General features: G+C 30.1%; 3 protein-coding genes across 7 annotated transcripts; 2 read left to right on the top strand and 1 right to left on the bottom strand.

Annotated features, from left to right (window-relative positions):
* The first annotated feature begins 146 nt into the window (after positions 1 to 146).
* On the top strand, positions 147 to 7,838 carry LOC130444554 (importin subunit alpha-3-like). Its single transcript, XM_056779757.1, has 6 exons — positions 147 to 450; positions 1,259 to 1,642; positions 1,771 to 2,085; positions 2,934 to 3,449; positions 3,870 to 4,046; positions 4,114 to 7,838. Exons 1-6 carry the CDS (start codon positions 385 to 387, stop codon positions 4,207 to 4,209), a joined length of 1,554 nt encoding a protein of 517 aa, XP_056635735.1. The 5' UTR covers positions 147 to 384; the 3' UTR covers positions 4,210 to 7,838.
* Positions 7,839 to 9,000: 1,162 nt separating this feature from the next.
* Positions 9,001 to 10,625, bottom strand: LOC130444318 (histone-binding protein RBBP4). The gene is made up of 2 exons (XM_056779400.1): positions 10,100 to 10,625; positions 9,001 to 10,038 (listed from the first exon to the last, which is right to left on the bottom strand). The coding sequence occupies exons 1-2, from the start codon at positions 10,440 to 10,442 to the stop codon at positions 9,095 to 9,097; spliced, it is 1,287 nt and encodes a 428-aa protein (XP_056635378.1). The 5' UTR covers positions 10,443 to 10,625; the 3' UTR covers positions 9,001 to 9,094.
* A 649-nt stretch (positions 10,626 to 11,274) lies between these two features.
* On the top strand, positions 11,275 to 21,133 carry LOC130444402 (cytoplasmic protein NCK1). 5 transcript variants are annotated; one of them, XM_056779518.1, is made up of 7 exons: positions 11,290 to 11,428; positions 11,911 to 12,084; positions 13,037 to 13,257; positions 14,007 to 14,217; positions 14,269 to 14,494; positions 14,548 to 14,821; positions 16,109 to 21,133. In XM_056779518.1, the coding sequence occupies exons 2-7, from the start codon at positions 11,985 to 11,987 to the stop codon at positions 16,310 to 16,312; spliced, it is 1,236 nt and encodes a 411-aa protein (XP_056635496.1). In that variant the 5' UTR covers positions 11,290 to 11,428; positions 11,911 to 11,984; the 3' UTR covers positions 16,313 to 21,133. The 5 variants fall into 5 exon arrangements, with proteins under 5 accessions (XP_056635500.1, XP_056635496.1, XP_056635497.1 ...); XM_056779519.1 differs by having other exon boundaries at positions 11,298 to 11,428; positions 11,937 to 12,084; XM_056779520.1 differs by having other exon boundaries at positions 11,305 to 11,428; positions 11,942 to 12,084.
* The last annotated feature ends 319 nt before the right edge of the window (positions 21,134 to 21,452 follow it).

Raw genomic sequence — 21,452 nt, 5'->3', positions numbered from 1 at the left:
TTTAAGTTGAAATAAATTAAATTCGTTTATTATTAAGATTTTTCTTTTTATAATGAAAGTAGCTTAACGAACAATTCGTATTAGACAAATCCGTGTTAGAAAAAAAGAAGATTTACTGCCAACATAATCAATCAATTCCACTAATCGGTTACAGGTTAAATTACTTTTAAAAATAGAAAGTTACTAGGAAAATGGTGGTCAGCTATTATCTAAAGTTATAAACAACTAGATACTTCGACCAACAAGGTTTCGGGGAAGTGATAATTGAAATTTTATTATTATACAAAACTATTTATGTACATTAGTTGAAGATAATTAAAATAGAATATTCAAAATAATAACCCGGCTTTTTCCTCGTGTTTGGCATTGTCAAAATCGTAAAAAATGGCGGATCCTGCTGCTTACAAAAATCGTCTACAAAATTTTAAGAACAAAGGAAAAGATCAAGATGTAAGTAATTTCGATTATTATAGTAGAAATTCAATATTTTAGACATATTAATTTTTATTCATTTCCTAATTTAAGTATAGGTATTTGTCCTCTACCAATTTTTTCAGGTCATATCCACATGTCAAGAATTTTTTAATACGAACATTTATTTGTAACATTATGAGTCATCTATCCATTAAAATAATTATAAAAATTAATAAATAGATTAAACGTATATTCATAATAAACAATTGACGTAGATATATCCAATTAACAAGTAAATTTCATTTATATCTTTAAAATGAAGGGATAGAAAACCCGATGATATTATTCAATTTTTTAATCCTTATTAACAACGTTTCCTCTATATTTTTAGACTCAAATAAGTAATATGATGATTGAAATATACTAAAGAGAAAAAATTATAGAAATTTTCCAATCCATAACATTGACTTTTATTCACGAAAATTTTCAATTTTACAAGATATTGTTTAGTCTAATTTTAACGTTTATTATCTTATCCATTAATTATCAGTTGGTTGTTCAATAGTATGATTTTGTGACCTTTCAACAAAATAATAAAACAAACTATTGTTATTACTTGTTTCAAATTCCATACAATTTGACATGTTTCGATATCGTCTATTCAATAAAAATTGATCATTATTACTATGAAATACTAGAACTATCTAATCAAATTATTGAAAAGCTTCAAAAAAAGAGAAATTTGTAAGATATAAATCAGAAATTATTTAACATTTGTACTGGTACTGGTTACAAGTTGTGTCACAATGTCTCACAATTCGAAGTTATTCTATAATATTTTAAGGAGATGCGAAGAAGAAGGACTGAGGTTACAGTGGAACTTAGGAAGAATAAACGCGAAGAAACTTTACAAAAAAGACGTAATGTACCGGTCGCTGATTCAACAGATGAAGATGACATTGAAAAATCTTTATCAAACACCAATTTAGAACAGCTAGTTGAACAAGCAGCCACAGATGATAATCCGTCAGTACAATTGATGGCAGTACAGTCCGCTAGAAAACTGCTCTCTTCAGATAGAAATCCGCCTATAGACGCTCTAATTGATAGCGGAATTTTACCGATTCTTGTTAAATGTTTAGAAAGACAAGATAGTCCATCGTTACAATTCGAGGCAGCTTGGGCTCTAACCAATATTGCATCCGGTACATCAGTACAAACAAACAAGGTACTGTTAATGAAATATTTATATATATATATATATATATATATATATATATATATATATATATATATATATATATATATATATATAAATATATATATAATTAATTTTTTTTATATGTATGTATAAAGGTTGTAGCAGCTGGAGCGGTACCGTTATTCCTCATGCTTCTCCATTCACCTCACCAAAACGTGTGTGAACAAGCCGTTTGGGCTTTAGGTAACATAATAGGCGATGGTCCTATTCTCAGAGATTACGTTATAGAATTGGGCGTAGTGGATCCGTTATTGTCATTTATTAAACCCGAAATACCTATTTCGTTTTTGAGGAACGTCACGTGGGTTATTGTGAATTTGTGCAGAAATAAGGACCCGCCGCCGCCTATAAGGACGATAGAAGAACTTTTGCCAGCTTTGAATGCTTTAATTCATCATACTGACGTCAACGTGAGTATAACATACTTTATAATATCAATTTGTGGTTTTTATATGGTGAAAAATATTTTTGATGTTGAATTTATATTTTGATACACAATTGTGAGATAAGATGTTGTTTATATGTCTTTAGTTATTTGATTATGTTTTTTATATTTTGGATCTTTGATTCCTTCGTATTTGTTGAATATTTCAGTTTTGGTCCTGTAAAGTGACTTTATCTACTTTCTAACTTTGATTTAGTTGAAATATTTTATTTCCAGTCCAGTAAAATCTGTTTAACGGTGTTATAAATCTGTCTTCATCAAAATATCTCATTTCCCGTCCAATAAAATCAGTTTCTCAGTGATTTAACTTTGTTTTGGCTAAGATTTTTTATTTCCAGTCCAGTAGAATCAGTTTATCGGCTTTCTAACTTTGTCTTGATCGAAATATCTCATTTCCAGTCCAGTGAAAATAGTTTATCAACCTTTTACCTATGTGTTAGTCACAATATTTTATTTCCAGTCCAGTAAAATCTGTTTATCGGTGTTATAAATCTTTCTTGATCAAAATATCTCATTTCCAGACCAATAAAATCAGGTCCTCATGATTTAACTTTGTTTTGGCTAAAATTTTTCATTTCCAGTTCAGTAGAATCAGTTTATTGCCTTTCTAACTTTGTCTTGATCGAAATGTTTCATTTCCAGTCCAATAAAATAAGTTTATTAATGACTTAACTTTGTGGTAGTCAACATAGTCCATTTCCCTTGTGGTAAAATGAGTTCACGCTCCTTTTAACTCTGTGTTTCATAAAATATTTCAATATCGTTATGTACAAGTTGTATTTCATTTCATTGTTTCGTTTCATTTTCTTTAAGATTTTGGTCGACACGGTTTGGGCTCTAAGTTATTTAACAGACGGCGGTAATAGTCAAATTCAAATGGTAATAGATAGCGGCGTAGTACCGAAACTGATTCCGTTACTTAGCCATAAAGAAGTAAAAGTACAGACTGCGGCACTTCGAGCTGTCGGTAACATAGTAACTGGTACAGACGAACAAACTCAAATAGTACTGAATTGCGATGCTCTCAGCCATTTCCCATCATTATTGGTGCACCCCAAAGAGAAAATATGCAAAGAAGCCGTTTGGTTCTTATCGAACATCACCGCTGGTAATAGATCCCAAGTTCAAGCGGTCATCGACGCCGGTCTTTTACCTAAAATTATACTCAATCTCAGAAAGGGCGATTTCCAAACGCAAAAGGAAGCCGCTTGGGCTATTAGCAATTTGACGATAGGCGGTGATAAACAGCAAGTCGCCAGGTTGATACAGGAAGGGGTCATACCCCCATTCTGCGATCTCCTCAATTGCAAAGACGCCATGGTTATACAGGTACGTATTTAACCCCTTTTTATTTATTTTACGTGTTGATTAGTTAGTGATTGATTCCGTTATACAAAAAAGAATTTCTCGATAATTCAGCTCTAGAAAGTGACGTTTCAATCATTTTTAGTCTATAAAAAATCGTAGATTTATACAAACAAGAATATTTCGATAGTTCGATTTTAGAAAAAGACATTTTTCATTGATAAACTATCGCATATTTATGAAAAAAAGAATTTCTCGATAATTCGGTTCTAGAAAGTAGGCGAATATCGATTCTTTGAAAACAATATAAAAAAATCGAAAATCGAATAAAAGAACAGGACCGGCTTTGCGGTTTATGTCGTGTTCATAACAAGCACCAATAGAAAGATTTATATATAAATTTTTTATACTCAAGTCGGTTTGTTGTTTTTTTTTGTTATTTAGATCGTCCTCGATGGTATTAACAACATGTTGAAACTGGCAGGTCCGCAAGCCGATCAATTGTGTACGATGATCGAGGAATGTAACGGTTTAGATAAAATCGAAAATCTACAAAATCACGACAACATCGATATATACAAATTGGCTTACGAAATTATAGAACAATATTTCGGCGGAGAGGTAAAAAAATTTTTTCTCCTTTTTTCGCTTATAACCGATTTTCATTTTTTCTTTTTTGTGATTTCAGGAAGTCGAAGATTCCAATATAGCGCCAACAAGCGGCGAAAGCGGTTTCACTTTTGATCCCAATACGAACGTTCCAAACGAGGGTTTCAAATTTTGATCGTTCAATTATTAAAATTAACAAACAAAATCTATTAAAACAAAAAAAAATAATAATAAATAAAAATCTGTTCATCATTAGCCACACACTGGGAAAAGTAACCGAAAGAACGGATGGGAGAGAATGAATATGGGAGAGAAAGAGAGAGAAAGTGATAGGGCGTCGCTTCTTCACTTTATAATTAAACGCTACGTTTATACATATATTTAAATATGTACGTTCATTTTAATTTAAACATGTATATATATATATATATTATATATTTTTATATATACCACGATTTGGGCTTTAAAGTAAACCAGATTTTTTTTTATTTTTTAGGAGACATTTTCACACAAATTCAAACACTTCAGTTGATTATATCGATAATTTTACGAAATTTTGAAATAGTATGATAATCATTGATAATTTTCGCGGAATACTGTATTAATTGCAACGTTTTATAAATTAATATTTTATCTATATTAAAAGTAATATTTTGAACCGTTTGGTTATGGTTAATTGGTTATTACGACCCTTTGAAACGTTATCAATCAAATCTGTACAATTCCTGAATTATTAAGTTATTATAATATCTGGACTATTATAACCCTTTTAGGAACATTCTAAGACATTTGTACAATTTCTTAACCGTTAAGTCTTTTTGTCAAGTTTCTAGGTCATATATGTACATGTTTTGGACTATTATGACTTTTTGAGAACTTTCCGTACAAGTTCCGAACTATTATGACCTTTTCTTAACTTTCTAGGCCATATCTGTACAATGTCTGAATTATTATGACTTTTTGGGAACATTCTGCACAAGTTCTGACATCAAAATTTTACATTTTATGGAACACTAGTATAGTTTGATAACTTTCTAGCTCAAAATAGACATTCCTGGAACTTCATCAAAACTTCAAATATATTCTAAATCATTTTTGGAACATTTACGACAATTCACATGAAAATTTTACATTTTTTGGAACATTATGACGTTTCAAAACCACACTAGTTTAAAATTGTACATTTTTTCGGAAGATTATGACATTTTAGATAAGTTCTGGAACATTTTACATCAAAATTGTACTTTTTTCGAACATTATGACATTTTAGATACGTTCTAAATTATTTTTGGAACATTATGACATTTCAGAACCTTCCTAGTTCAAAATTGTACATTTTTTGGAACATTATGACGTTTTAGATATATTCTAATTTATTTTTGGGACAATTGGCACATTATATGGAACACTAGTCTGTTTTGGGAGATTTCTAGTTCAAATTAGGACATTTTTGGAACATTTAGAACAATTCCCATCAAAATTTCACAATTTTTGGAACATTTTTTGATTCTATGGAACTAAAATAGTAAATTTTCTACGCATAAACGAAATATTTAAGTTTTTGAAAATTATAATTGGAAATATTCTAAATCAAATTTTTACATTATTATGAACTTTTTGGAGGGAAACTGCACAGTTTTTATACAATTGTGACATTTCGGAAACATTCTGAGAAAATAAAAGATTCCAAAAAAAATCGAATCTTAATTGGAATATTTTGATAATTGTGTGAATAGAATTTTTAAATGTACAAAAAGGACCTCAACTATAAATTAAAGTCAAAAATATACGAAATAAAAATTTTTTTAAAATGATCGTACATAATAATAAAAAAAAGATCTGAGCATGATTTGCGACCCTAGTTATTTATTTAGTTTTTTTTTTTTTAATATTGTGAGAACTATACGGATTATTTATACAGAAAACGTGAAAATTAAAAACGGTAAAAAATAACGGAAAATCCTCACTTCCGGTTAAATGTTGTGATGCGATAAAAGTCATGCGCAGATTTTGTGACAATTTACCTTGTAATTTATATGAATCATGATATTAATTTTTTTTTCAATGTTCCAGACTGTTTTATAAACCGATGCCAAAACGACTTCATACTTAAAAATATTAACCTTCGATACAATAATAAATATACAATGATTGAAGGAAGTTTCAGATCTGGCGAGTATGGTGGTTGTACAATGTGCGTCCACACTATATGGGGACTGTATAAGGGCGAGAATCGTCGATAATTGATTAAACTGATCTTCTTTGAGGAGGTTTTCTATTGTGATCGATAGGTCATCTGGATAGGTAATTATCCCCATGATTTCAACCGGTGGAGCTTGTTTGTACTCATATATCCGTGAAGTAGTCTTCCGCCATGTAGATGAAATATTCTGGGCACTTTATTTCCGTCGACGATCCTTGTGAAGACTTTCCGAACCCATTTCTCCTTCGACCATTTCTACCAACTTTTTTGGGCACTAAAACTCCTTTGATGATAACTGCGGAGCCTTTTGGAACCAATTTGGTTTTGGAATAGTCTTCTAACAAATTTTCTAAGCACTGGAAGTCCTTTGGGAATCCTTGTGAAGTCTTTTGGAACCCATTTCTCCTTTAAGTAGTCTTCTAACATTTCTACAAAATTTTTTGGGCACTCAAACTTCTTTGATGATCCTTGTGGAGCCTTTTGGAACCAATTCGGTTTTGGAATAGTCTTCTACCAAATTTTCTAAGCACTGTAAGTCCTTTGGGGATCTTTTTGGAACCCATTTCTCCTTCAAACAGGTCTTCTAACATATCCACTAAATTTTTTAGGCCCTCAAACTCCTTTGATGATTCTTCTTGTGGAGCCTTTTGGAGTTTTCTACCAAATTTTTTAAGCACTGGAATTCCTTTGGAGATTCTTGTGGAGCCTTTCGGAACCTCTTTCTCCTTCAGTCTTCTAACAGTACTACCAAATTTTTTTGAGCGCTCAAACTCCTTTGATGATCCTTGTAGAGCCTTTTATTTATAACGAAGTTCGTTTCAGTCAAAAATATCTCTATTTCTACTTTATAGTCAACCATTTTGTTTTACTATTTATGCTACGTATGACGTGATTGAGATAAAATATGACATATGGCGTGTTTAAAGTGACATACAAAGCGGTTGCGGTGACATTACATGATTAAATCGACATGACATAATTTAGTTGACATATGACGTGTTTGCGATGACATATGACGTGATTGACGTTGTCGATACGAATTTTGTATTACTGACGATTTGTGTTGGTTTATAATAGTCTGTATAATTCGTGGTTTTTGTTGTAAGGTGAAATTATTTAGGAGAAGGCTGTTGATCCAATGAGCTTGCATACTATTTGTTTTTTGTTCATTAATAACAATTTCGAGTTACCAATAAGACTTGTCGAAGAAAAGAAGTGTATCGTATTAATGTAGATTTTTTTTGTAATTTACATGAAATTTTCGTATCCAATAAGTATCCAAGCGCATTGTTGTTTTTTTTTCTTTTTTTTTTTTAATCATTTATAAATAATTTATGAAATTGGGACTGCTATGATATATTGCTTTTTGAAATTATCAATTTTTTTTGTTGTTCAGTATTTGACGTTTGTATTATAATTGAAAAAATTATTTTTGTTTTTTTCGAAAAAATCCAAAATCGGTCGAGGTTATTTCCAACTTCATAAGTATTGAAATTCAAGTGATGTCGCGATCCTTTTCCTAATATTTGATTGAATAGGAAAAATACTTTCAGTTGTAAATATATAATAGAATAAACATCAAATAATTTAATGTTCGTATTTATTCTTCCATATATTTTCAGTTTCCCTCGTATTTCTCCAATATTCTAAAAAATTCCTCATATATTTTCATATTTTCTAAGATCCTTTCATTTTCATCCATATTTCTCCACATATTTCCAATATTCCTTAAGTTTTCTTGAAATTCTTCCTCATTTCTCCAAATATTTTTAAATTTCTCTTCACTTTCTCCACATTTTTCCATACCTTTCAATTTCCTCCATATTCCTTCAAATTTCTTCCATGTTTTTCAATATATTTTCAGTTTCCTTCATATTTCTCCAGATTTGTTGATATGTTTCCACTTCTCCATATATTTTCAATTGCCTACTAATTTCTCATCACTTTCCCCATATATTTTCAGCATCCTTCATATTTATCTTAAATTTCTCCACATTTTTTAAATTTTCCTTCAAATTACTTGAAAATTTTCCTTATTTCGGCTTATATTTTCAATTTTCTCCATATTTTTCAATTTCCTCTAAATATTTTCATTTTTCTCTTCACTTTTTCCATATATTTTCAATTTCCTACTAATTTCTCATCATTTTCTTATTTTTCCATATATTTGCAGAATCCTTCATGTTCCTCATAAATTTTCCCATATTCCTTCAGATTTTTTGTTATTTTTCCTTATTTCTTCATATATTTTCAATTTCCTCCAAATATTTTTCATATTTTCTGTTTTACTTCAAATTTCTTCCATGATTTTCAATTCCATCCATATTTCTCCAAAGTTTCTCCTGATTTTTCCATATATTTGCAGAATCCTTTATATTCCTCCTAAATTTTCCCATATTCCTTAAGATTTCTTGACATTTCCTCATATTTTCAATTTTCTCCATATTCCTCCAAATATTTTTCATATATCCTGTTTTTCCCAAATTTCTTCCATGTTTTTTAATATATTTTCTTCATATTTCTCTTCACTTTTTTCCATAAGAAATATTGTCAAAGTCTGGCAACAGTGCATTAATGCATAAAATGACGTAAAAATTTAAAATAATGGAAAAAACGTGTACATTTGACACACAGTAAAGAAGAAAAAAATTTTCCGATAATGATTTCATATAGATAAGATTAAAAAATAACATAATATTGAACAATTATTGATAACATATATTTCTGGTCATAAATTAGTTGCTAAACAAAAAAAACGTCAAATATAATCGATAATTTATTAAAGGATTAAACTTTACCATACAAACTTCTAAAAAAAAGATGTAATAGAAGAAAAAAAAAGTCCACTTTTAATCACTTAACTAGCGGTAGCTTCAATATCGGAAGCTTGTTGCTCAGGTTCTTCATCATTGTAAATATTTTCAGCCATTTGCCACACTTGCATTATATTATCCTCAGAAACCGAGCAAATCACCCATGGTTCATTAGGGTTCCAACTAAAATCCGATATTTTCGCTGTATGTCCCCCGTGGATGAATAACAATTCTGGAGGACCGTCTTCAGCGTCCTCGGGGCTTTGTTCCTCTCCTATTTTACTCAGATCCCATACGTGGAGTCTCCTATCCGTTCCAGAAGAAGCTAAAATTGTTTCGTTATGCGGAGACCACTGTACTTGGAATATTTCATCTTTGTGAGATTCAAAACTGTGTAATTTAAGTTTGAGGTTTCTCAAATCCCACAGAGCTACAGTCTTATCCGCGCTACCGGTAGCTAGAATAAACTCCGAGTAAGGATTGAAACTTAAGCAATTTACTTCAGCGGTATGGGCGTCGACAGTGTGGGACGGTTTACTAGTATTATTACACCTTGTATCCCATATCATCAACTTCTGATCATCCGCTACAGAACCAAATAGGCTTTCATGCAATAAATGCCAAGCTACGTCTTCCACGACAGCCGTATGTCCTGTAAAAACCGTTTTGGCATCTATAATACGATTTTCTTTAGGAGTGGCGTTTATATCCCATAAGCAAATAGTATGATCATCACTGGCTGATAATAAATAACCGTTTAGATTCGGATTCCACGATAAACCGTAACCTTCTTTTTGGTGTCCACGTAATCTTAAATCTGGGTGACATTCCCCACTCGGATCTGGTTTACTGGGATGTTTTGTATAATCGAAAACGAGTACATCACTGGATGGCGTTTTTGTAGCTATAACACACGGATTTTGAGGCATATAACGAGCTCTATTTACTTCTCCTTCATGATTTATTTTAATTTCTATTTCAATTTTACCTATAATATATTAAAACAGTTTAACGAAACGTAAATAATAAAATTGTAAATTTGTATTTACCAGAAACTGATCCGAATCCTCCAAACTCTCCTTTTTCATTATCGTAATGAGAAGCATCGAATTGAGCATCTTCATTCGGTAATTGTACACTGGCTATTAAGAGGTGGTTTTGTTCATCTGAAGTGTGTGTACCGAGAATAAGTCTGTGTATTGAATGATCCTTTCCTTCGGGTCTAGTAACGTCTGGTAACCATTGAGCAGTAAGAGAAGGCCATTCTAGGGCATGGGTCATTACCAAATCGTAAAGAAATGGTGTGTTTTTTTTCCAAATTTTGTACTCTTCATTTATCACTCTTTCTTCTACTGCATCGTCGAATGTTTCTGCATCACCTTTATCGCCCATTTTGAGCCTTCCGCCGTTATTTTTAACAACTTCTTCTAACGTTTTTAATAAAAAAAATTACAAGACACGCTCTAAAGACTTGATAGATGTTACTGCCGGTACTTATGAAAGTTGGTAACATTACGGGTATCAAGTAAAAATTTGATACAATCGTGCCACCTTCGTTACAATCCGTAATATTTCGGGTAAAAAATCTTTACTTTCCTTATGTCATTTAGAAATTTCACGTTAGCCAACTTAATTTTTTAAAGTTTAAGCCAATCCCAGATAATAATTTTTAGCGCCAAATCTAGAAATATATGTCAATCCATGTTTTTTGCTCGAAAACTGTCATTGATTTTTTAAGACAGTTACACCGGGTGAACTAAATAATATAATCATAAATAATAAAAATATATATATAAAAGTATTTAATCGTGTAGTGAGAAATAGAAAAATTTTGTTTCAATGGAAAAAAATATCAATCATATTTTTCATTACGAAAAGAAACTATTATCTACTTTTTTATGTACATTTTCTGATTTTCATCCTTTATTTTTGTTTTTAAAACTTTCTATGAGTTCTATAACAAAGTTTATTAATAATATTTCCAACGAAATGAATTGTTTGCCAAGTCTACCGAATTTATAAAATACCTTTTATTTGTTATAGAAAACGGTATATCGAGTAATCAATATTTATTTATATCGTATAAATTTTAGATATTTGCTTTTACTGAAGTATATGAATTATTAAAACTGTATTAACTTCTTAGAAATTCATTTTTCAAATTTGAATTAGGCGCTATTTGTTTTTTAATGGCCTTGGCGACAAAGCGACATCTCGTCAACCTACCAAACATTTCCTTATAGATATTCCCACTGCTGCTCATTGCGATTGTTATGTCGAAAATTATCTTCTATTGTGATAAATCTTTATTTTTGTTGAATGGTGCATTGTGGAAAATACATATGAGCGGTCGAGGAATATGTCAAGTTTGAAAATTGGTAAGTAGACTATAGATAATCGCTCGATATTGCTATGTTTTGGTCCCACCCCATTTAAAACTGCCTGTGGGTAATCTTAATGCTCCCCCTTGCAGAGATTATCCATTATTGTTTTGATAGTATCCCTAGTGAGTCACGTACGATAAAAAAAATCTAAGGTTCTCGATGATAGCCTAGCTTAATGAGGTTTTTTATTTTATTTTCGAAAATAGTATGTAACATTTTAATCCGAGAGTAGATACCATGGGAAGTGATTTTTTAATTTTTTTCCTGTATTGCCTATATATTAAAACGTATTTAATAAACAATGTGATTAAATAAAGTTAGTATAATGAATATCGCGATAATATAAACGATTTTAATTAATATTTTTAATATGAGTATTTGTTTTTTATTAATGTCGTTTTTGGTATCAATTAATACTGGATTAAAATATTATTTACTATTTGAGCATGTTAACACCATCATTATATTTTTTTAAGCATTGCAGCTATGCAAATTGTTGTAGCATAGATGCATGTATATCAGCTAGCACTAGTTATTTGTGCTTGTTGTCATGTTGGAAACCAGATCTATACGTGGAATGCCGGAGCACTCTTGGAATAACTACGGAGCAAGAATTTCTCCTCATCCAATGGCTACACCGGTCAGACACGGTAAATATCCCAATGCATTCAAACAATGCTTGCTTTAATTTAATTGAAATATATAAGAAAACCCTATTTCGAGTAATATTTATCTTAAATCATATTTAATTTCCGTTTTTGTGTTATCTTATATAAGTAGAATAATTTTTTTTGTTTAGTTTAATACATCCTTTCAGAACATTCTGTACACACTCATTTTTAAAATTATCGATTCTGATTGTATTTATGACGATGATGCAGTTGTAAATTAGTGATAATCCTTTGATATTGATTAGAAATATTTGATTATAGGGGCGTAAGAAATTTAATATTGAGGTGATTTAGTAACCAATAATACAGTTTTTAAAAGAATATTTTTTTTATTTTATAGCATCATTTTTTCTTAGAAAAACTTGTTTTATTATTATTATTTCAAGTAAAATATGAGTTTTTGTTTTAAAAAACGTCATTATAACAGCTTATATTACATTTGGAATTTCCCCTGTAAAATCCTCGAATGACGTCAGAGGTTAAAAAACGAAAGTTTTTGTGAGGTTAGGTGTCAATGTACTTCAGAAGTAGTTATTGTTTTGTTTTGTCACGTGATTAATAGTAATAATTTCACAAAATATTTAATCAATTTATTATCTTATCCAATAGATTTTTTTACTGTATTATTTTGGCTATACAGTTTAATCTTGTTTTTTTTTTAAACAAAGCAATTAAGGACAAGACTAAACTATTATCTTTTTGCACCCACCTAATTTTATTTATCACTTTTAGCATATTTATTTCGTTTTATTTACAATCCACTGATAATGACGTACTTTATCGTCGTTTTAATGTTTAATCAGACAATACCATGATAGTAAATTTGAAAATAGTCACACACAAGAAAAAACGGAATCTAACCTAAAAATAATAGTTTTGAAAATGTTGAATAAATTTCGACGACTCGTAACGGATATTTTCGTTCTATTAGGCAAAAGTGGACAAGACGATATCTGTTACGTAGTTGCAAAGTACGATTATGAACACCAAGGGCCACAGGAATTGGATCTTAAGAAGAACGAAAGATACATACTTTTAGACGATTCCAAACATTGGTGGAAAGTACAAAATTCAAGAGGACAAGGTGGTTATGTGCCAAGTAATTACGTGAAAAAGGAAAAGCCCTCATTATTTGATAGCATCAAGAAAAAGGTTAGTGAACACACAATTTACATTTAAAATGTATTTGCTATAATTTATTTATAATACAGTCTTTTAATATGAAAAAAGCAATCATTTTGTCCAGTAATGTGAAATTTTGTCAAGTTTGTTGAAATAATTCTTACAGGGACTATTATAGTCATCAATATTCTTCAGTATTCTTTTACCCAATGTTAGATATAAGTCTCATTTTGCTTATTGTAACTTTTGTTGTGGTTTTTCTGTTTTTTTTGTTTACCAACCTTTACGTAATAAAAATTATCTTTACAACCATTTAATGATTTGAAACTGTGTCTATATTATATATTATTCTGGTTCTTTCAACTATTTTGGTACTTGGTGTACTGTCACTTAAGTTTCTTCCTTCCAAACATATCTTCAATATAAAAATCCATTCCAAGAAGAAAAAGGTACGATAGGCATAAGTTTGATCATTTTTTCAACCAGGAATGTAAAATATTGTCAAGTTTGTTTAAATAATTCTTACAGGGACTATTTTAATCGATAATCATCTACTTCTTCATTGTTTCCTGTCAGATGTATACTTATTTTATATTCCCAAGTTTTTTTCATTATCAACAATTTTCATTAATGGTTTCTATTTTGTTTCACAATGATGCCAATTACCAATTTTGAAAATATCTCTATTTAAATATTTTGAATGGATTAGAGTATCTAAAAACCTTTTGGTGTATTTTCCTTTGTGGAAACTTTGTATTTAACGATTTTTAAATGTTTAGGTTAAGAAAGGCTCCGGTTCCAAAACTCTTCCATCGAACAATTCACCTTCCCGTACAGTAGAATCTCCTAATATGGCCAGACGTCTACCGGCAGATCCTTCTGAAGCTATAGGAGTCGCCATTGTCAAATATAATTATCAAGCTCAACAGCCGGACGAATTGTCGTTAGTTAAAGGTTCTAGGATACTTATTTTAGAAAAGAGCAACGATGGTAAGAAAAAAAAATATTTTATTCGATCATATTTCATAAAATTTTCAATAGGGTGGTGGAGGGGTCAAAGTAGCAACATATCCGGATGGTTTCCATCGAATTATACCCAAGAAGAAGGCGATATCGACGATACTGTCCACACTTACGCTATGGCGGAGAATGTATTAGATATCGTAGTGGCTTTGTATTCATTTTCTTCTTCGAACGAACAAGAATTATCGTTCGAAAAAGGTGATCGATTGGAAATATTAGATAGACCAGCCAGCGATCCGGAATGGTTAGTAATCTTTCCGGTTAAAAAAAATAATTTTATTAATCGATTCATTACAGGTACAAAGCTAGGAATTCGCAAGGACAAATCGGTTTGGTTCCTAGAAATTATTTACAAGAATTGAACGATTATCTCGACCGTCCTTTGCAAGAAAGAAACAGACCCAACACAATGGAAACCTCCATGGAACGATCTCAAGTATCCATCACGGATAAACCACATTTAATCGACAAACCCTGGTATTATGGTAACATCACTAGATACGTTTGCGATAATTTATTGAATCAGCATGGACACGACGGAGATTTCCTCATAAGGGACAGCGAAACGAATGTGAGTATGTTTTTTTTTTAGGAAATTGTGAAGAAACCAGCACCCCATGAAAATCCAAGACACGGATTAAAACTACACATCAAACTCTTCTTAGAATCCCAACTGGTGAGAAAACTCAATAGAAATTTGCACCGTGCCCTGAAACATGATTGAAGTGATCTTATTATGCCATTAGGAGCTCAATAGCTCAAAAAGCAACCAATTAGAAGTATCAGAAAGTTTGGATTACTAATAAAACAAAATATTAATCCTCTACTTCATTCACTCTTAGGACCCCAAACGGACAGAAGACTTTAATGAAATTGGTTCTCTGGCTTGTGAAGATGTTTGAGGAAGTCCTGTCCTTCCAATAGGAGCTCAAGAGCTTAAAAGGCGACCGATTAGAACTATCATAGAGTTGTGCAAATCAATCTTCTACTCCATCCATTTTTAGGACCCCAAACAGACAGAAGACTTTAAGGAAATTGGCTCTCTTGCTTGTGAAGATGCTTGAGGAAGTCCTATCCCTCCAATAGGAGCTCAAGAGCTCAAAAATCAACCAAATAGAATTATCATAGAGTTGTGCAAGTCAATCCTCCACTTTATTAACTCTTAGGACCCTAAACGGACAGAAGACTTGAAGGAAATTGGTTTTCTGGCTTGTGAAGATGCTTTAGGAAATTCTATCCCTCCAATAGGAGCTCAAGAACTCAAAAATCAACTGATTAGAAGTATCATAGAGTTGTGCAAATGAATTCTCCACTTCATTAACTCTTAGGACCCTAACCAGACAGAAGACTTGAAGGAAATTGGTTCTCTTGCTTGAAAGATGGTGGGAGGGGTCCTATCGTGCCGATAGGAGCTCAATAGCTCTTAAACCAACCAATTAGAAGTATCGGAAAGTTTGGATTACTAATAAAACAAAATATTAATCCTCTACTCCGTCCACTTTTAGGAACCAAACTGGACAGAACATTTGAAGGAAACTGATTTCCTGGCTTGTGAAGATGCTTGAGGAAGTCTTATCCCTCCAATAGGAGCTCAAGAGCTGAAAAGTCAACTGATTAGGACTATCAGAAAGTTTTGATTCCTAATAAAACAAATTTGTACATCAATCTTCTATTTAATCCGTTTTTAGGACCCCAACAGGACTGAATACTTGAAGGAAAGTGATCCGTTGGCCTTGAAGATGGCTTAAGAGCTCTTATTGTGCCTATAGGAGCTCAACAAATCGTGAGATAACAAATAAAACGGAATTATATTTAATAATATGGTTTTTTTGTTATATTTTATTTTATTTGTTTTTAGATGGGCGATTATTCGGTGTCTTTGAAAGCTCCGGGTAGAAATAAACATTTCCGGGTTCACGTTGAGGGCGCCCTTTATTGCATAGGACAACGAAAATTCCATACTTTGGATCAATTGGTGGATCATTATCAAAGGGCTCCGATTTACACGAACAAACAAGGTGAAAAACTTTATTTGGTACGTCCTTTGCCGAAGACAAAATAACCGGCTTAAAGGGCGGAATTTGATGAACGAACTATGAGGGAAAACAAAATTGTGCTATCAGTGTGAGTGTTTGGTTTTGTTTTTGTTTGTTTTGGTTTTTTTTTTCGTTTTTTTTATAGGTAAAATGGTCGTTAAAAAAAATTTGAGAAATTGGATTTAATATGCTGATAAACTATTTTTAATAAATTTGAATTATTTGTTTATTCGAATTGAAAACCGGAAAATATAGAGTTGAAAGATTTTGAAAATTCGGTCTAGAATTCTTCAAAAAATGAAAAATTTTAATGAAAAAACATTTTTGTAGTATACATTTATTAAATATTTTAATTTAAAGTCAAATATTAATCGGTATAAACAGGGTGGCTCGATAAAAGCAAAAAATAGAAATAAAGATTCATCTGGATGATAGTTTTTTTAATGGGAAAGGGTTGGAGAAAAAAATTTTTTTACATGATTTTCATAAAACTATTGATAAATGAACACTTTTGAAAAAAATCTTGACAAAAAATTGGAAAGTTTTGTAGAAAAATCCCACTTTTTGTGGCCCAATCTTCATTTTTCAAATTAAAGCTAAAAACATCCCTTTTAAGGGTAAATTTTTTGAATATAGTAAGCACGTTACATAAAATAATATTTTTAAAGTCAAATTGTAACCCATACATTACAGGGTGGCTCGATATATGTAAAAAATAAATAATTAAAGAGTCCGAACAATTCGAAGTGAAATGATATTTCCTTTTAAATTGAAAAGTGTTGGGAAAAAAAATTTTTTCTACATAATTTTCATAAAACTATTGATAAACAAACAATTTCGAAAAAAATGGAAAATTTCAAAGAAAAGTTTCACTTTTTGTGGTCCAATCTCTCCAATATGTCTTTAAGGATAAATTTTGGGTGTACAGCAAATACGTTACATGAAATAATATATTTATAGTCATATATATATAGGGTAGCTCAACTTTGTGTTGTCAAATTTTCATTTTTCGATTTAATGCTAAAAACGTTTCGAATTTCACCCGTAAACGATTATAAAACGGTCTTGACCTCATAAATAAATTCAAAGTTTTCATTTTTATTAATAAACATTTCTAATATAACCTGTAAAAAACGTAAATTTATCGTAGTCTCGCAAATAAATACAAAATTTGATGTTTTGAGTAATAAACATTTCTAAAGTCCCTCGTATAATATAGAAATCCATCATGGCGTCGCTATTGAGAATAAAATTTGATATTTCAATAATAAATATTTCGATTAGTTTAATAATCGGTGATAGATGGAGTTACCCGTCATTATATTGTGGTTGGAACCGTTAGATGGCGTGTGGCTGTTTACCCGTTATAATATTTTATGTAAACTACTGCTGATTTGGCGATTTTTTTGTACTTTCCATTTTGATTATTATGATAATTCTTCAAAATTAAATATATATTTTGCTCATTTTTCATGTGTTTATAATTATTTAAATTTATTTTGTCCAAACGAACGAGATTTGCCCGTATTTTTCGTCGTTGTTAATACTATATTATACGACATCAAAAATTACAAATTTTTGATTTATTTTATTTTTTTTTGTAAATATTTTGACAATCCATTTTACCTATTTAATAAAACGCAAATCCATGTATATCTGGTCATAATTTTATACATATATTTATATATATTTTGTTGGTTTCTTATTTTTTTTGTATATACGATTTAAGTTATTTGAAAAATTTAGAATAAGTATAAAGAGGCACAAGTAAATTTTTCATTTAAACGTCCTATATAAATATCATTTAAATTCTAGTACAAAATTATGCCAAAAAAACAAAATTTTGTACATTCAATATTTTTTTTAATAATTTTCGAAAAATGCTTCCATTTTTGAACAAATTTATTTTTTTTTATTCGTATTGAGCATCTCAGGATCAATTATTTGTCTTATACTATTGACTGCGACTTTTTTTCACTTTTCTTACTATTACGTCGAAATCATTGGCAACACTGCAATAAAAATTTCGTACAAATATCTCAAATATTCTAGTAGAATTATTAATCGAATAATTTATTGATATTTAACGACAATAAATTAAAATAAATAATCTTGTAACTAACACCTTCTATGGAAGACATTTTTACTATTACAATGTTGCCAATTGCTCGGACATAATCGTTTTTTTATTGTCATATATTTTGAAAATCAACGTTTTTCTTTTTTGATGAAACACCCTGTATAAAATTTTCCGAGGACTATTTACTGTGCGTTTAGATAATATTGTATCGAAATTTTTTTTTCATTGTGGTAGCTGAATTTAATTTTCCTTTTTCCCAAATATATTTTGGGAAGGTGGGCATTTTAATTTTGTTTTTTTTTTATATGGAAGCGAAAAAAATACTCATTAAATTTAATATGAAACGTAGCGTTGCCTAAAAGTTTCCTTATAGGAAAAAAATTTAATTTCAAAACGAATGATCAATCGGAATAGAAAAAAATAAAAGGTATGATAGGAAAAAAATTTTGTCGTTACTAACAATCGCAATTTTCTTATTCGAAACAAAAACATTCCGAATTTACCCCGTAAAACACGTAAACTTATCGCGACTTTGTAAATGACGTTAATTTTTGAGGTTTTATTAAAAAACATTTCGAATTTCTCCTGTAAATGGTGTAAAACACTCATGATCTCATTCTTAATAACAATCATTTCTAATGTCCCCCGTAATAGACGGAAATTCTTTATGGAATTGCTATTGAGGACAAAATTTGAGGTTTTAATAATAAATATTTTAAATGCCCCCGTACAATAAGTATGAATACAAAATTTGTTTGCTTCAATAAGGAACATTAAGAATTTCACCCATAAAATACGAAAATCCATCATGGCTTCGCTATTTAGGACAAAGTTTCCATTTTTGTCAATAAACATTTCAAATTTCCCCCATAATAGACGGAAATCATGGCCTCGTATATGAACTTAAAGTTTTTTATAATAAACATTTCTAATATGCCTCGTAAAATACAGAAATCCATTAAACGAATTCAAATTTGAGGTTATATCGTAGCACAACAAATATAATCAAATTAAAACTTCTGATTCGTGTATTCTTCATTTTTAAATCAACTCTATAAATTTGGTAAAAATTCTCTATTATGCTTTTCATTTTTTTTAACGATAAATTTTTGAAGAGTATCTAAAATCTAATAACTACATTCGATTAATAGACAAATAAATTGACGTTTACCGATAAAAAAGAAGAAAGTAACAATCTATTAAATATATACACAGATTGTTTTAATTCGATTTGTGATTCTCTCGGTTCGAATAAATGAATTCGATTTTAATATATTATCCTATTTAGAAACGATTAAAACGAAGCAGCTCAAACGTTTTTAACATTTTTGTTGTTAAATAAAAATCATATCAAAAGCCAAATTATTTTTTTTTTTTTTTCGTTTAAAACGTTCTTGAGGAATGCTATGAAGGTTAAGAGATAATTGTAGAAGCAGAGAACGAGTGTTTTTTACGATTTTGTAAACGTTTTAAATAAATAAATATATTAGACATAATAATCATAAGGTTCTAAATGAAATGGAAATTCATTTTTAAATTATATCACCTAGAAAAGGATGTTATATTTGAAATCTCTATTTTTATCTTTGTCAAACGCTCCAAATTGATTCAAAAGTTTCTTTAGATGTTTGGCAACATCGCGAAATTCTCATTTTATTTTTCCATCGAATCATCGAATTTTTTTTAGAGTTTATAAAATTGAATAAACTAAATTATTACAATGTTCCCAAACGTTTTTTTCTTCATCAGATTAAAAGAAATATTTTTTTGTTCGTAAATAGTTTTTCTCATGATATTCGATTTTTAACAAACAATCTGACAACACCGCCAATGTGGTCATTACAATGTTGCCAAACTCAGTTTGTTTTCCTAGGATTAAAAGAAGTTTTTTTTAATTGATAGTTTTTCAAAAACAATCTGACTACACCGCCAAGTTCATTGCATTACACTGTCATTTGTGTATGGTCATTACAATGTTGTCAAACTTAGTTTGTTGTCCTCGGATTAAAAGAAATATTTTTTTTTTCGTAAATACTTTTTCTTATCATATTCGATTTTTAACAAACAATCTGACTACACCGCCAAGTTCAATACATTACACTGTCATTTGTGTGTGGTCATTACAATGTTGCCAAACTTTGTTTTCCTCGGATTAAGAAAAATTTCTATAAGGAGTTTTAAATAGGGATATCAAATGATATTTTGGCATCTTTTGACGGTAAATTTTTAACTGTATAAATGAAATTAGCCAATTATTTTTGTAAATTTGCGAAGCATCATATGAGTTTCTTTGAAAGTTTCGAAAACTGTGATTCTTAAATGTGTATCGTCTTGCATGCATCAAAATTTCAAATAATTATTTTGGTTTCAACGAATAGGTAAGTCTATCAACAATTGGCCAGTAATCCCGAAAGAAATATTCAAATAAAACAAATTTCTATTGTAAATAGGATCACTTTTGGCAATTTTTACTAGAAAAACTAATTTAAAAATAATTTAAACGTCCCTCGTATCAAGGAATTATCTCTATGTATTGCAGGCATACCAACTTCGTAATAAAAAATAAACTGGTCGTTATAATTTTAGACTAATCTATTGAAGCCGTTTAGCATCATCTATTTATTTATTTTTTTCATCAATATTATAGTAACATAGGACATTTAATATTAAAGACGCTTTGTGACATGATTCTGTCCTTAAAAATCTGAAAAACTTAATATTGTACATCAAATTGTATGTGGATATTTCTCAATATAACTTACGAACATTGAGGACTTTTGTTTCTAACCTAAAACTGTCAAGTGGTAATATACAACTACGCGGTACTTGTAGCCGGCGTTGCCACACTTTTTAGGATAATTTTCTTTAAATGAATGAATTCTTCAAAACAGTGACGAATAGACTGGAAAGTAGGTACAATAAACCGATTTTTTTTATTAAATCGCGTTTCTAATATTGTTTTATGAAACTAATAATTTAATTTCAATAAAAATTGAAACTTACAAAGTTTTTAATTTTAAATGAAAATCGTTCATATCCAAAGACATTTTTTAACATGACAACACTGGTGTCTTATTATAATTCGT

The sequence above is a fragment of the Diorhabda sublineata genome, chromosome 5 (assembly GCF_026230105.1).
Source record: "Diorhabda sublineata isolate icDioSubl1.1 chromosome 5, icDioSubl1.1, whole genome shotgun sequence".
NCBI classification, from domain to species: domain Eukaryota; kingdom Metazoa; phylum Arthropoda; class Insecta; order Coleoptera; family Chrysomelidae; genus Diorhabda; species Diorhabda sublineata.
This window is presented reverse-complemented; position numbering and strand designations above follow the sequence as displayed.